The following is a 17,363-nucleotide window of genomic DNA, read 5'->3' on the forward strand; positions in this document are numbered from 1 at the left end:
TTTAGTCTATGTTCCCAGCATGTGGGGAGCTACCCGAGTACAGATTCCTTCCACCATCTCTAGAGATCTGATTCTCTAGGCTCAGAAACCTGCAGTTTAACCAAGTAGTCAGGTGAGTTTTGAGGCATAAAGTGCTGAGCCTGTAGGAGACACTGATGTAGGGATTAGTTAGTGTCTACACAGGTACATGAGTGCTGTGGTTGCAAAGGCCCCCACATAAAAATGGGTACTGCAGTGAGCTTAATGTTCTTCTCTTGAGTGCCTTGGAATTCTTGGTAGTTTGTAAGCCAAGGAGTCTTGCATTTTCTGAAAATTATACAGCCAGGATAAATAAGTGTCTGCTCTCTGTGAATTGAATTCCTTGACAAATACGGATTGTGGTTATTAAGCAATGATTTCTTGCTCGTTGGCATGAGATTGCACTCTAAGGCCTCTTCTAAATGAAAGGTGAACAGCTGTCATTCATCACAAGATCCCCATAGGAAATCACAGTACACAGCTTTTCAGGGAATTAAAGTTTAATTCTTAGTCTGAACATGAACACCTATGTTTATCTTATCCTAACACACTTTTCTTCCCTCCAGGATGGCACGAAGCAGAAAAGGGAGCGGAAGAAGACGGTGTCATTCAGCAGCATGCCGACAGAGAAGAAGATCAGCAGCGCAAGTGACTGTATCAACTCAATGGTTGAGGGCTCTGAACTCAAAAAGGTTCGTTCTAACTCCAGAATTTACCATCGGTATTTTCTGCTGGACGCCGACATGCAAAGCCTGAGGTGGGAGCCATCTAAGAAGGATTCTGAGAAAGCCAAGATTGATATCAAATCTATCAAGGAAGTGAGAACAGGAAAGAACACAGATATATTCCGCAGCAATGGCATTTCTGAGCAGATCTCTGAAGATTGTGCATTTTCAGTCATATATGGAGAAAATTATGAGTCACTTGATTTGGTTGCCAATTCTGCAGATGTTGCAAACATCTGGGTGACAGGACTCCGCTACCTGATTTCTTATGGGAAACATACACTTGATATGCTAGAAAGTAGCCAAGACAACATGAGGACTTCTTGGATTTCACAAATGTTTAGTGAAATTGATGTAGATGGTCTTGGACATATAACTCTGTGTCATGCTGTCCAGTGTATCAGAAACCTCAATCCTGGTCTAAAAACAAGCAAAATTGAGCTTAAGTTCAAAGAATTGCATAAATCAAAGGACAAAGCTGGTACTGAAATCACAAAGGAGGAATTTATTGAGGTCTTTCATGAACTTTGTACTAGACCTGAAATTTACTTCCTTTTAGTTCAGTTTTCAAGCAATAAAGAATTCCTTGATACCAAGGACCTTATGATGTTTCTTGAGGCAGAACAGGGTGTAGCACATATCAATGAGGAAATAAGCCTGGAAATTATTCACAAATACGAGCCATCCAAAGAAGGCCAGGAAAAGGGCTGGCTCTCCATAGATGGATTCACTAACTACCTGATGTCACCTGATTGTTACATCTTTGATCCGGAACATAAGAAGGTCTGTCAGGATATGAAGCAACCTCTGTCTCATTACTTTATAAACTCATCTCATAATACATACTTAATAGAGGATCAGTTCCGGGGTCCCTCTGACATCACGGGATATATCCGCGCTCTGAAAATGGGTTGCAGGAGCGTTGAATTAGATGTGTGGGATGGGCCAGATAATGAGCCTGTGATTTACACAGGCCACACCATGACCTCTCAGATAGTCTTCCGCAGCGTCATCGACATCATTAACAAGTACGCGTTCTTTGCTTCTGAGTATCCTCTCATCTTATGTTTAGAAAACCACTGCTCTATTAAACAACAGAAGGTGATGGTTCAACACATGAAGAAAATTTTAGGAGACAAGCTGTATACGACATCACCCAACATGGAGGAATCTTATCTACCATCCCCAGATGTCCTGAAAGGGAAAATACTAATCAAAGCAAAGAAGCTGTCTTCAAATTGCTCCGGCGTGGAAGGGGATGTTACTGATGAGGATGAAGGAGCAGAAATGTCTCAGAGGATGGGGAAAGAGAATGTGGAACAACCCAACCATGTGCCTGTGAAGCGGTTTCAGCTTTGCAAAGAACTGTCCGAGCTGGTCAGCATCTGTAAATCCGTCCAGTTCAAGGAGTTTCAGGTGTCGTTTCAGGTGCAGAAGTACTGGGAAGTGTGCTCCTTTAATGAAGTACTTGCGAGTAAATACGCCAATGAGAACCCCGGGGACTTTGTGAATTACAATAAGCGTTTCCTCGCCAGGGTCTTCCCTAGTCCAATGAGAATTGACTCAAGCAACATGAACCCTCAGGATTTTTGGAAATGTGGCTGTCAGATTGTAGCCATGAACTTCCAGACTCCAGGGCTGATGATGGACCTAAACGTTGGCTGGTTTAGGCAGAATGGAAACTGTGGCTATGTTCTTCGACCAGCCATCATGAGGGAAGAAGTCTCCTTCTTCAGTGCCAACACCAAGGACTCTGTCCCAGGAGTTTCACCTCAGTTGCTTCACATCAAAATCATCAGCGGCCAGAACTTTCCCAAACCCAAAGGGTCGGGTGCCAAAGGTGACGTGGTGGACCCTTATGTCTATGTGGAAATCCACGGAATTCCTGCCGACTGCGCGGAGCAAAGGACAAAAACGGTGAACCAGAATGGAGATGCTCCTATTTTTGACGAGAGCTTTGAGTTTCAGATTAACCTCCCTGAACTAGCCATGGTGCGCTTTGTCGTGCTGGACGACGACTACATCGGCGATGAGTTCATCGGCCAGTACACCATTCCCTTCGAGTGTTTACAGACGGGCTACCGCCATGTGCCTCTGCAGTCCCTGACTGGAGAGGTCCTCGCCCACGCTTCTCTGTTCGTCCACGTGGCTATTACTAACAGGAGAGGGGGAGGGAAGCCTCACAAACGGGGCCTTTCCGTGAGGAAAGGAAAAAAGTCCCGGGAATATGCCTCTCTGAGAACACTGTGGATTAAAACTGTAGACGAGGTGTTCAAGAACGCCCAGCCCCCCATACGGGATGCCACGGACCTGAGAGAGAACATGCAGGTGTGTGCTCACGTTTACATCTCTACTTTGTGCGTGCCTATGATTTGCGGATGTGTATTTTTTTATAGCAGTGTATTTAACTTTAAATACTTTTGTAAATCTCAACTGGTTATTAGCATGCTTGTTACTAGTTTCATTTCTCAACATCTGAATTTCAACCACGGTAGTTGATGGCATACTGATTGCGCACTAGAATAAACTGGTCTTGTTGCTGACTCGTAAGCTGCTTACCCACGTTCCTCTTACGACCAGTTATCTGCTGTTTTTAAATATGGTATTCGTGGGAATCTCTGTTGTTGTTGCTGCATATTATTATTTCTTAGATGGAACAGAAATTAATGACCTGTCAGAGGGAAATTGGTTAAAGTAAAAGGAATGGGTTTTTCTTATGGAGCTCTGGTGCTTAGATACATTTAAATGAGCCAGTGTACTCTTGATTTTAGAGGACAATTATTTACATAAAATATTTATGGTAAATGTACTCATGAAAGACCTAAGATGATTTTTTTTTTCTAAAATAACATGTCTCAGAGCAGTCAGTTAGGAACTGTTTACCTGTTAAGGCTGGGCCACATATCTAGCTGTGTACCAGGATTGGCGAGTCAAGTTGGTCTAGACCCCTCATTCTTCCTCACAGAGCTCACAGCAGTGTGTGACATGCTCCATGTGGTAGATACTCTGAGGTGTTTCTTTAAGAAAAGATGTATTATTCTTATTTTTTATATATGTGTGTTTGTGTACCACATTCATGCCTGGTGCCCTCAGAGACCAGAAGAGAGTATTGGATCCTCTGGAACTAGAGTTAAAAGATTGTTGTGAGCTGCCATGTGAGTGCTGGCAGTCAAGCCCACGTCATTGGGAAGACCAGCCAATACTCTTAACCACGGAGTCATTTCTCCATCCCATTTGTTTTCTCTTAAAACACTATTATAAAAATGACATTAGCATTCCTCTAACCAAGGAAACACTTTCAATATATGTTTCCTACCTAATTCTATAGCCACGTCATGAATAAGAACAGTTGCCTGCAATCATGACATTTATTGTCGTCCTCTCAAGGTCAAAGCATAATCAAAATTGGGATGGTTTCTTCATTGTTGAGGGTGCATGCATTTTGGCAAACCCTCAGTTCCAAAGAAACCACATTGTCCCCTGCCTGTGGCTGCTGGTGCACATATGGGACATATGGGACATAATTCCCTTTGGGATGTGTCAGCCCCCCTGTACTGAAGCCCCGAGGGCTGCTGTAGTGGTACTGAGTAGCACCTGCTCTGAAGTCTGGCTGGCTGTGAGAGCGTGCTGGGAACCAATAGACAGCAGCCTGCCCTCCAGGGACTTTTGCTATAGTTAAGAGTGGGTGGTAGAAAGGGGAGATAGGGTTGAGGGGACAGATGCAGGATATGCTGTGAAGAAAACAGTTATCACAGGCTGCTTGGGGGAGCACACTTTAGATATCACAGTAATTTATTTCTATACATGGTCACAAAATGATTTTAAACAAAATGTTCGATAGCTCGACAGTCATGTTTAAAGCAGTTTTAATAAAAATGAAATGTTTAAATTCAAAACTTAGTTCCAGAACACGGGTTACTTAGGAGCTAGATCTGTTCCTTCCAGCCACCTGCTCTGTCCACAAGCATGCCCAGAGTCACACACCCAACTCATACTCTGACCAAAATGTGTGTGTGTGTATGATGTTATTATATTATATTATTGTATTAGATTTCTTTGGGGACTGGCTTACAGGCTGTGGCCCTACTAGTCCAACAATGGTTATTTACCAATGGAAGGTCCAAGAAACCAGTAATTGTTCAGTTTACCAGGCCGTGTGTCTCAGCTATTCTTCATTATGCACTGGAATCCTAAAGAAGGGGGCTCTAATGCCTGCAAAGGACTTGCTAGTGAGGTAAAGAAGACATGGAAAGAGAATGCTTTCTTCTATGCCCTATATTAAGATTTCTGGCAGAAGATGTAGCCCAGATTAAAGGTTGATTTCCCCACCTCAAAAGATCTGGATTAAAGATGTATCTTTCCACTTCCAAGATCTGATCCAGATCAGAAGTGGGTCTTCACACCTGAAGCTATTTAGTTAAGAAAAACTCCCTCATGGGTATGCCCAGCCATTTGAGTTTTAGGTCATTCCAGATGTAGTCAAATTAACAACCAAGGATAGCCATCACAGTGACCCAGGGTCTCCTTTCTATTTGCAGAATGCAGTGGTGTCGTTCAAAGAGTTGTGTGGCCTCTCCTCCGTGGCCAACCTCATGCAGTGCATGCTTGCCGTGTCTCCTCGATTCCTGGGGCCTGACAATAACCCCCTGGTGGTCTTGAACCTTAGTGAGCCCTACCCCACCATGGAGCTGCAAGCCATCGTGCCTGAGGTGCTGAAGAAGATTGTAACAACTTATGACATGGTGAGTTCTGTGGAGAGAGGTGTCAGAGGATGCCTTACCAGATGTGCACAGCATTAGCTTCCTGTCTCATGCTTCGTGTTCTTATGTGGGAAAAGTGTCTCCCCTGGCCTTGTTGGTTTTGAAAGAGTTTTGTGTTGCATCCCTGGTAGAAAGCAGGGTTCAGAGATCCTTTCTTCAGTCAGATTGAACATTAGCTTCCTAAGACCTGAATCTGAATCAGCTTCTAATGAATGTTTTGCATTTCCTATTTATGTGATTTAGAAACAAAACAAAACCAAAAATGTTTAATCCTTTCTAGTCATTGATTTATTCTGTTTCCACTTCTCCCCTCAACCCAATATAGTAATAAATTAGATTTTTTTTTCAAGATGCATCTGAAATCCCATCCAGGGCAGATGTTCACATCATACAAAGCTGCTGTGTGGTAATTTCCTTCCTGGGGCAGCTGCTCTGAGGCGTCTTCATTTGTAATCAGCTTCGTGTTAATGAGTTACCTTCAGGACACCTAGAATATTACATTTTTACCTTTAAGATTTATCTTGCATTTTTTTCTTAGTTGGATGCTGCTCTTTTGTTGTGCTTTATAATTTTTCAAAACTCTGAGGGAGAGTTTTTCATATTGTGTTTCTGTGTGAATCAGATGAAGGACTACTTCGTGTGCCATATCATGTATACCCGAGTCACAGGACAACTTTCTCCCTGTCATAGAATCCAGTGATTGAGCTCATGTCCTCAGGCTTACAAACCAAGTACTTCACCATTGAGCAATTTCACTGGCCTGTTAAGGAAGAATTCAATTTGTGAACGGTACTCATTTCAAATTTCTAATATAGACGAGGCTGTGAGAACTGGCTGTGTATCAGCAGTGACTCCTTTAGTTTGGTGGTGCTAGACAGTCTTCTCTCAAGAGACTTTTACCATTGAGGATAGTCAGGGATAAGTGCCTTGCTACCACCTCCTCCATTCTAAAAATGCTGGCTAAGGCCAGGTGGTCGTGGTCGAGGCGATGGTGCATGCCTTTAATCCCAGCACTTAGGAGGCAGGGGTTGGGGTGAGGATGGGGCAGGGGCACCCCTATGAGGTCACGGCCAGTCTAGTCTACAGAGCGAGTTCCAGGACAGCAAGGGCTTCCTTCTTGAGAAACCCTGTCTTGAAAACCCAAAGTCAACCAACCAACTAAACACCAGTCAAGGTTCAAGGAGAATATAGGATTGGCATCATTCACCTTATCTAAAGCCCTTCTGACTGCTTTATAACTTAGTGAAAGCTGTAATTTAAGGAGGTTAGATGATTAAAGGGATGTCCAAATATCAACGGCTAGCATTTCCCACACTGTTAAGAGAAATCTTGCTTTCTTAGGATATTTGATAAACATCACTGGGGAAAAGGCGGCAGAAAAAAAATAATTTGGGGAAATGTTCCTCTGAACAAGACTAATCAGAGGTCGTTACTACCTTCTCCTTTTCATTCCCTCCAGAGCACCAACCCATGGGATGGAGCCACTCACAGTCAGGATGCCTCTTCCCTCCTTTGTTCAACTTCCTTATAGACACTCTTAGGGCTGTGCTTCCATGATGATTGTAAACCCCACCAAAATGAGAGTGAAGATCAGCTATCGCCGTAGTCACACGTTGTGTTTGGTGTTTACTCTCCTTCCCTTTCAGCTTAGATTTCAAGGACTCTCAAAGGACTCAGCATTTCCTGCTAGGAACAAGCTGCTGAGAGTATCATCCACTGGAAAGAACACTTAGTTCTGAAGAGAACTTTAAACACACCCAAGAAAGTAGAGGCAATAACCAACTTCAGTGCATGTAATCAAAAAATGTGTAATAAGACACCATGAAAGCAACAGAACAACAGGAATGAATACAAGTTGTTCAATAATAACTCTTATTATTAATGATCTCAAATCCCTCAATTAACAGACAGACACATACTAACAGACTGGATTGGAAAACGTCCAATGAAATACAAGAAGTAATTAAAATTTTTCTGGGAAAAAAGAGCCTAGGGCCAGATGTGTTCAGTTCTACCACTCTTTAAAAGAAGAACTAACAGTAGTTTTTCTAAAAGTATTCCATAAAATCAAAGTGAAGAAACATCTCCAGATGATTTTTTTTAATCACAGAGGTGTTTTGGTTTTTTTTTTTTTTTTTGGTTTTTGGTTTTTTTGAAAATTTTATTAGCCACACATCTAACAGATGGTTAGGATCTAGAATATACAAAGAATTTTTAAAAATATAAACATCAAGAGAACAATTAAACCAGTTTAAAAATGAGTCTTGGCGCTAAACAGAGGTTCTCAAAATATAAAACATAGCAACTAAGTAATCGTTTTTAAATTGTTCAACATTTTTAGCCAAAAGTAAAATGCAAATTAAACTGTTTTGAGATTTTATGTTGCCCAATCAAAATGGCTAAAATCCAAAAATATCAAATGATGTCAAATGCTGGGATAGATGTAAAGAAAATGAGAACTCCTTTTGATTTGTTGCTGGTGGAGTACAAACTGGTACAGCTACTATTGTAAAACACTACACACTTGAGTCATAGAATATGGAATCAAGCCCCAACCCTGCCTAGCTTTCATAGTGCAGGAAGGTGGCTGAGGAGAAAATAGTCCTGGAGCTCACTTGCCTATAAACTTGGCAAGACTGGTTTGACAAGATATGCTACTGGCGCAATAATGGCATGAGTGTTATAGTGGTAACCAAACACTTTCTGACTTGATTTAAAGCTCACTCCATAAAATGGAACCCATACCTCACACCATATTCAGGGCCAAGAACCTGTGGCTAAACATGATTTTTGAGGAAAATCTACTGCTATTATTACAATAAATGGACATTGTATTAAACAACACCTAATGAATGTTGCTGTACTCAAAGATTAGTGTTTCTCTCAACACCTGTCAGAAAAGCTTCTTTTTGTAGAGATGGTAAATATAGTATAGATTCACAGCTGGTTAAAGTGCAGAGAATAAGATACTGAAGAGTACTTAGTCTTGAATGGGACATCTATAACACACCACCACCCCTACCACCACCACCACCACCACCACCACCACCACCTCAAGACTCAAGGATATTGCAGAAAAGGAGGTAGGGAGAGTGTAAGAGATAGGAGCAGTCGACGACTTCAACAAAGCAGTGTTTGCCGATAGAACAGGGTAATTGCACATATGAACTCAGAGTAGTTGTGACATCATGCCCAAGACCTCTGCACGCTCAAGACAGACAGAAAGGTGGTCATGAAACCTCCCCATCTGCTGAAGAGCTATTGGGAGTTGATGGCTCCTGGGATAAGGAGAGGTGGTTTTCTTTAAGAATGTGGTCCTGGTTGGTGGAATATGCTCCTGTTGATGAGCACACACTCAAGAGTATATAGCCAACACTGATTATGTCAGATGTGTTTTAAGAAGCACGGACAGAAAATTGAGTGGTATGGAATGAGTGGCGGATTTGGAAGGAGTTGTGAGGGGGTGCATGTAATCAAAATACAATGCATGAAGTTCTCAAACATTAAAATGTGTATCTAAATAAAAGTGTAAAGGTCAGGGTCAAGTGTATCTGAAGCCATTGGGGACATAGTATTCTAGTACCAGAGGGTCTACATTACCCACCATGAGTGTATTCTGTCTTCAGGGACCCATGTAGTTCCTAGAAGCTAAGACGTATGATAAAATCAACTCAGAAGCCTATGCTGGGATGGGATTCCTTTTGAATTATCTAGAAAAATAAGAGAATGGAGTAAAAATGGAAACGTTTGAGGCACTTTTCATGTCTAGTTATTTCCTAACCCTAAGTTATATTGGAAGATCAAATGAATAGTTTGAATTTGTAGAAGTTTCTTAAGCTTAAACCACAAAGAAACTCACAGACCTTCATTGATTAAAACCTGACATGAGCTTTTTCCTCCTATTGGTCTTTTACTGTTTGTCTCTATGTATTTATTTTCTTTTTGTGAGTTCTTTTTGTTTCTGTTTTTTTTTTTTTCTTTTTTGAAACAAAGTGAGTAGAAATCATAAAGTCGGGTGAGTAGGAGTATGGAGGGTCTGGGAGGAGTTGAGGAGGGAAACATGATTAAATGTATTATATGACAAATTGTTCTTTAAATCTGCAAAGTGAAAGCCTGTCTTCACACAGCAGTGTTGATAGTCAGCACGGAGATCGGGAACCTTCTGTTTATGCCACAGACATGGCTTTGTGTGCTTTCTCTGCCACTGCTACATGCAGTGCTCTGCTTAGTGAGGAGAAAAATCACATCTCAGGGTTGGTGCAGCCTGCTGTCTGGATCCAGACAGAGGTGACCTGAGTAAGGTTGCTGGTCATCTCCAGCCACGGTTACCGTTGATCGCCGTCTCCCTCAGGACTCTTCTTCACAACTCCTTCTGTCACTCTCATCTCATTCAGCGCTCCTTTCAATTAGAGGAGTCACCTCTACGGACAGATTGAAAATGTCTGCATAAAAGACAGATAGAACGTTCTGCTTTTAGAACATGATTGACCCGAAGAGAGGGAAGCAGAGAGAGTTGGGGAGTGGAGGAGTGATAATTACGGATATAAGTGCATCTTGCCAACAGGTACAAAACCCATGGTTTGTAGTGGCCAGAGACGCTCAGCTCGTGATGCTTCCAAACGCTCAGACCTGACCCCCCCCCCCCCGTGCTCTCGGTTCTCAGTTGCCAGTGGGAGAGAAATGGTTACAAGATGCTATGATGATGCTGTCATGTGTTATCAGGAGCAAGGAGACTAGAAATTTCTACATTTTAGTGCTTCAAGGCTCACACACACTGTTGGTTATATAAGTGTTTCTGATCCACTTTAATGCCTTTAGATGTCTTCACAGAAACTGCTCTGTGAAAACTACATGGTCTCCCTCATGCCCAGAATCCAGCCAATAATTCCCACTGAGGTTCCCTTTCCCAAAATGATTCGATCTTGTATCAAGCTAGCCAGCGCTGTAGACCCCTGTCAGCTTGACATACAACACATCACTGTTAAACCATAACTTTTCTCTGCTTGCTGTCCCCAAGATGTTATATTATAGCCAGTCTCTTCAAACTAACCGGTCTCTTTTATAAACTCCAAAGTTTCTTTAAAAGTTCAAATCTCTCAACTGTAAGCTCCTGTAAAATAGCAAATAAGTGAAATCCTTTCTTCAAGAGGGAAGCACCTGGCCACAGTTATAATCAAACCATCGAGAAATCAGAGTTCAATAGTACACAAAATCCAGTGCTTGACCACGCCTGAGATTCATGTTCCCCCGGGCTTCAAAGGTTCCATTTCTCTACTTCTGCTATTTGCAGTATAGATAGCTCGTTCCTAGGCTTAAGTTAGCTCTGCTTCAATGGCTGTTGCTATTCTTGGTTGCATGATCTTAGAATCTCCAAAATGCTGGGGTCTCCATTGTAATTGGGCTGTACCTTCACCAATGGCCTGCTGGCCTCTTCAGTGACTCTATCCTACCACAGGGTGACAAGCTTCTTTCTCTCCCCCACAATCCCTGAAGTGCTCACTGCTGCTCCTCCTGCACCTCCACAAGGCCTGTGCTGGCTTCTCACCATGCCAAATTTCATTTGCTCTTCACAACCCCTTCATGCCTTCAGAACTAGTACTACTTGGAAGAATCCTAGACCTCCAGCACAAAGTACAATTTTGGTCCACTCCAAACCACAGCTGCTGTGTGTTGACCCTAATGAAACACTTCCCAGATTTTGCCTCAATAATACGGGTTGATTTTTAATCATAGATTTTTCTTCAGCCCCAGTTGACTAGTAGATTGTCTCAGAAATGCCAAGATTCACTTTAGTAGCTCTTTATTCAGAATATTGAATGGCCCAATAGAGTATTTAAGGGACTTCCAAAACTTCCCTCTGAAATTTCATAATCTATTGTCTACATTTCCTACAGCACTCTTATCTTCTGAGCTCACATAAAACATCACACTGAGCTCCAAACACTCAATGGCGTTTCCAGCCCAAAGTTTAAATGCTACAACAATTCTCCCAGAACGTTTGTTCAGGTCTCTCTCCTCAGTACCCTATGACCCAGTACCAATTTCTTTCTTGGGTAGGCTTTTATTGCTGGATAAAACGCCATGGCCACAAGCAAGTTGGGGAGGAAGGGTAGTATTTTGTCTTATGGTTGTACTTATATCATCCAAAGAAGTTAGGACAGGGACCTGGAGGAGGAAACTGAAGCAGAAGTCATGGAGAAACACAGCTTAATGGCTTATGACTTGTACCTTGTGGCTGGATCACCCTGGTGGCTCTCATGTGCTCTCTCTTCTCTCTCTCTCTCTCTCTCTCTCTCTCTCTCTCTCTCTCTCTCTCTCTCTCTCTCTCTCTCTCATTGGGTATTTATTTACATTTCAAATGTTATCCCCTTTCCCAGTGCCCCCCACCAGGAAAACCCCATCTCACCCCCCCTTCCCCTGCTTCTGTGAGGGTATTTCACCACCCACCCACTCCCACCTCCCTGCCCTTGAATTCCCCTATAACAGGGCCTTGAGCCTTCACAGGACCAAGGGCTTCTCCCATTGATGCCCAACAAGGCCATCCTCTGCTACATATGTGGCTGGAGCCATGTGTACTCCTTGGTTGGTGGTTTAGTCCCTGGGAGCTCTGGCCGGGGGAGGAGGGGACTAGTTGGTTGATATTGTTGGTCTTCTTATGGGGTTGCAAACCCTTTCAGCTCCTTCAGTCCTTTCTCTAGCTCCTCCATTGGAGACCCTGTGCTCAGTCCAATGGTTGGCTGCAAGCATCCACCTCTGTACTTGTCTGGCTCTGGCAGAGCCTCTCAGGAGACAGCCATATCAGACTCCTGACAGCAAGCACTTGAGATCCACAATAGTGTCTGGGTTGGGTGACTGTTATAGGGGGTTGGATCCCAGGTGGGGCTGTCTCTTTCCTTTAGTTTCTGTTCCACACTTTGTCTTCGTATTTCCTCCCGTGAGTATTTTGTTCCCCCTTCTAAGAAGGACTGAAAAAAGCATCAACAATTTGGCCTTCCTTCTTCTTGAGCTTCGTATGGTCTATGAATTGTATTTTTGGTATTCCGAGCTTTTGGGCTAATATCCACTTATAAGTGAGTGCATATCATGTGTGTTCTTTTGTGATTGGATTACCTCATTCAGGATAATATTTTCTAGTTCCATCCATTTGCCTGTGAATTTCATGAATTCATTGTTTTTAATAGCTGAGTAGTAGTCCATTGTGTAAATGTACCACATTTTCTGTATCCATTCCTCTGTTGAGGGGCATCTGGGTTCTTTCCAGCTTCTGGCTATTATAAATAAGGCTGCTATGAACATAGTGGAGCATGTGCCTTTCTTACTGGTCAGAACATCTTCTGGATATATGCCCAGGAGAGGTATTGCGGGATCCTCTGGTAGTACTATGTCCAATTATCTGAGGAACCACCAAACTGATTTCCAGAGTGGTTGTTCGAGCTTGCAATCCCACCAGCAATGGAAGAGTGTTTTTCTTTCTCCACATCCTCACCAGCATCTGCTGTCATCTGAGTTTTTTATTTTAGCCATTCTGACTGGTGTGAGACGTACTCTCAGGGTTGTTTTGATTTGCATTTCCCTAAGGATGCTGAACATAAAACCAGATACACTGAAGCTAATAGAGGAGAAAGTGGGAAAGAGCCTTGAACACATGGGTACAGGGGGAAATTTCCTGAACAGAACACCAATAGCTTATGCTCTAAGACCAAGAATGGACAAATGGCACCTCTGTCAATAGGGCAAAATGACAACCAACAGATTGGGAAAAGATCTTTACCAATCCTACATCCCATAGAAGGCTAATATCCAATATATACAAAGAACTCAAGAAGTTAGACTCCAGAGAACCAAATAACTGTATTAAAAACTGGAGTAGAGAGCTAAACAAAGAATTCTCAACTGAGGGATATTGAATAGCGAGAAGCACGTAAGGAAATGATTAGCCTTCTTTCTTATAGTACCCACTGCCCATAATGAGCTGGGCCCTCTCACATTAATCATCAGTCAAGAAAATGAGCCACAGCCTTGCCCACAGGGCAACTTGGTAGAGTTCTTTTTTAATTGAGATTCCCTCTTTCAAAAACGACTAAATTGTGTGACATTGATACAAAACCAGCCAGCATACCATATAGCAGTTTTTATCATTTCAGTCCAACGTTTGTCTCTGTTAAGGGATTCAACATATTCTCAAATGGTTTCACCAGAGGCTGTGGTCAGTGCTAAGCATCCCTAATCTCCAAGTCCAGATGTGGACTGTTGCAGATTTTGGGTTCTTAAATTGGGGATGCTTAACTAGAAAGTGTATGAAAATATTTTAAAAATAAAAACACTTATGGTTCTAAGCATTTTCGGTGAGGGATACCTAACCTGTATGCAGCAATCCAATGTATTGTCCAAAATAATGACAGCATCATTCATAATGTCTAAGGAAGCTAGTAATTGATAGGTGTGGTACTGCTCCAGTCGTCTGTGGTTGGCAAGCTGGAGCCCTTGATTGGCACATTTGTATTTCTTGGGAGTTTTCATTTGTAGCAGGACTGCCTAGAGAATTCCTGGGGCAGTGTGAGGCCATGGGTTTGATAGGGTCTTCACAGTGTTGCTTCTTTGTTTAGAACTTTGGAATTACTTTTTAAAGGGAAAGAAAGGATTACTTATTTTTTCAAATGTTCTATTTACATGAATGTTATCAAATACTCATCTAGGGAGACAGACACACAAAATTTATCAGAAACCTAAAGCTCAGGAAATAAGCTCATGCATTTTGCAAAAGAACACTAGAGTATTGTAGTCTTTTATTCTTCCTGTGCAAAACGCAGAGAAATCAGCTCCCATGCCCCCATCAAATCGCATACTGAGTATGAATGTATTCTTCCTTAATTCCTTCAAGCCTTATCTTCCATATTTTCTCTTAGAAGTGTTTTTAAATTTTTTATAAGTGTTTTTCCTACGTGTGTTTTTGTGTGTGTGCACGTGTGTGCATGCCGTGTGCACACTTGGTGCTGGTGGAAGTCAGAGGATGCTTTCAGATCCCTTATAGAGCTGGGGGTAGTTCTGAATCACCATGGAGGCGTTGGGAAATGAACCTGCGTTCTCTGCTGGAAGAACAGGTATTCTTAACAGCTGAGCCGTATCATCAGCCCCCTTAGACTTATTTTGTATTATTGTAAAACAAGTATATTGTTTCTGTGGGTTTAAGGCGCCATTAAAGTTGTTTACCAAGTTATTTTCTCTATCAAGGATCCCTATAGGAAATTCTGTTTAAAAGAGGGACTCATACATCTTTATAAGTCTGTATTTCCATACATCACTATGGAGTGGTTATTTTTTGAAGCTATGGGGATGGATTTAGCTTCCTTGTATAGTTTATTCTGTGAACTATGGTCCACACTAGATTCTGACCACACCGAGAAGGGTACAGGAGAGAGAGCTGTGTCCATCCTCCTGTCATTTTTCTACTGCAATCTTTTATCGTCTTCTGCCATTGAGACAGATTCTGAGGACTTAATACTCGACCCAGGTGAAAGCAATAGCTGTCTTCTCTTTCTCTGGGGCAGTGAATGTTCCTAAGTTCTCAGTCTGGCTCGCTGACTGGCTTTAGAGTGAGTTGCTCCGCTGTTGGGCAGCTCTTTATCTCCCACCTTAACTCACTTCTCTTCCACTCATTCCGAGCACACTGGGTTTCTGCAGAGCTGTGGTTTTCCATGTCTTCTTTTCGTGCATACCCAAGATGCCCATCTGAATCCTAACAGTTTCCCTCTTTACGCTCTTAGCCTGTGAAGGAAGGTGGGAGGGTCCTCTAGCTGCCTCCAAAGTTTCTCTGACTTGACCACAGGAGATGGGAGACCACCTCTACTTCCTTCCTCTTTTATCTAGGAACTGGAAACCTCTTGCCCTGTCTTTATTAGGTAAAGGAAATTGATAAAACTAATTGATAAAACTCTGGGACTATCGCCAGCTTCTTTGTATAAGATAATTTGGAAGATGGTGTCTTCACAGATCCTGACTTTGAAGCTTATCTTTTTACTCAGTGAGTAAATGTCTAGGAAACAGAACTTTTGGTGCTTAGTTACCTAAGTTCTGTAGCTCATCCTTTGAATATGTGGAAAGCACCTACTGTGTTCCACACAGTGTGTATGCATGAGAAGCGACTTCTTCACACCGTTCCCTTTACCCCTCTGCAACCACCAGGCCACTGAGCCTTTTGGCCTTCCCCACCTTTTCCATCACTCTAATGACCTTCTTCCTGAAATATCACCTAGAAAAAGGTTGGGCATTCCAGATAGGAGTCAGCAGGAGTAGCAGGAAGTAGAACATTAGGTGACCTAGGCAAGCTAAAAAGCTTGTTTTATGATTGTTGAGGGGGAAAACAGAGCTGAGTTATTCTCTGTGTGTCTTGGTTGTTGTCAGATGAATGATACTTTTCTTCCAGCATCTTGGCAAAGTGGCATCTGTTTGTTATATCTGGATGAGTAATTTGTATAAAGTCAGATAGTTGCCAAGAGTAAAGGGGAAAGGTGATGGTGGTAATAACCCGAAGGACATTTGCCTCATGCGTAGATGCTGGTCATCTCATTTCTCCAGCACCAGAACACAGAACTGTGTATGGACGAAACCAACATATATTAGTAAGACACAGTCCTTTGTATGATTGTGCAGCATCTAGAATCTGCCTGTATTTGTTGTCATGATGACGTTGTCTCTGCAAACTGTTTTGTGGATGGTGTAAGTTCTGTGTCAGGGAATTCTTTTCAAAGAAGCAGAGATTGCATTCACCATTTGTCATATAGTAATTTGTATATTTTGTGCAGTTTGCAAGTTCCAAATAATTTCAGATTGACAAAACAATGGAAGTAGCCTGCTGGGAGCCCACATTTGATGTTACCATAGCATTCAGCCTGCTCCTGGGACTGCCTGGCTGCCCATGACCTTTGAGCCTACAAGGAGGTCATGTCCTTTTGATCTTCTGACCTATGTTTTTGGCTCCTAGGTGGCTGAGTCACCTTTAGCAGCAAAGGCCTTGATAGAAACCCTGGAGATTTCCCAGGTGGAGTGCACTGTCAAACAGAACGCACTTTCTGGGCTACTTAAGACTGCTAGTGGCCCTCATGGGCTAGTGGGAATCAGGCAGGATGCACTCTAGCCGGTTAATGGTGCTACTTTATGCAAACGATGTTTTATCAGTGCTATTGTCAAAGTGTGGCTTTCAGTTGGTATGAAATACACATGTCTTTATAAAAACACTTTTGCCAAAGATTTCATCACTTGGATGAATTGTTTCATATGTTATTGTGTCAAAATGTGTAAGTTTCATTGATGGTGTAATTTTACTTATTAAGAAGGTCATATTATTCCCTAACTTTAGAAATGCAGGACCCTGACATGAGGAACTAACCCAATCTGTTTTCAGCTATTTCTGTGACATGTAGCGGAGCATATGATACTCAGTGTAGAAATTCAGTAGCACTAGACTGCAATTATATAGAATTGTTAGTGTTAGGATAAGGAGATGGCTCAGTCATCAAAGTACTTGTTTGTACAAGCACGACCCCTGAGTTTGGATGCCCAGAACACACACACACACACACACACACACACACACACACACACACACACATATACATTTGCATATTTGAAGCCAGTTGTGATGGTGGTTGTACTTGCAATCCAGCACTGAGAGGAGACAGGTGAATCCCTAGGGCTAACTGGGCAGCCAGCCTCCTAATAGAGATTGTGTTTCAAACCAGTGAAAGGCAGTGTCTCACAAAACATGGTGGAAAGATCCTGAGAAATAACATTCAAGTTTAGCCACACACATGTATGTATATTCACACACACACACACACACACACACACACACACAATGTCT

General features: G+C 42.4%; 1 protein-coding gene across 5 annotated transcripts in view; it reads left to right on the forward strand.

The window, feature by feature from the left end:
• The window catches only part of Plcl2 (phospholipase C-like 2), a 179,630-nt gene that overhangs the window by 96,846 nt on the left and 65,421 nt on the right, over positions 1 to 17,363 (forward strand). For all 5 annotated transcript variants that reach the window (XM_006524151.4, XM_006524152.3, XM_006524150.3 and 2 more), the window contains 2 exons: positions 585 to 3,071; positions 5,282 to 5,485. In XM_006524151.4, coding sequence (XP_006524214.1) covers positions 585 to 3,071; positions 5,282 to 5,485 — 2,691 coding nt within the window. The remainder of the gene's footprint in view (positions 1 to 584; positions 3,072 to 5,281; positions 5,486 to 17,363) is intronic.

This window comes from Mus musculus, chromosome 17, assembly GCF_000001635.26.
Source record: "Mus musculus strain C57BL/6J chromosome 17, GRCm38.p6 C57BL/6J".
Classification (NCBI taxonomy): domain Eukaryota; kingdom Metazoa; phylum Chordata; class Mammalia; order Rodentia; family Muridae; genus Mus; species Mus musculus.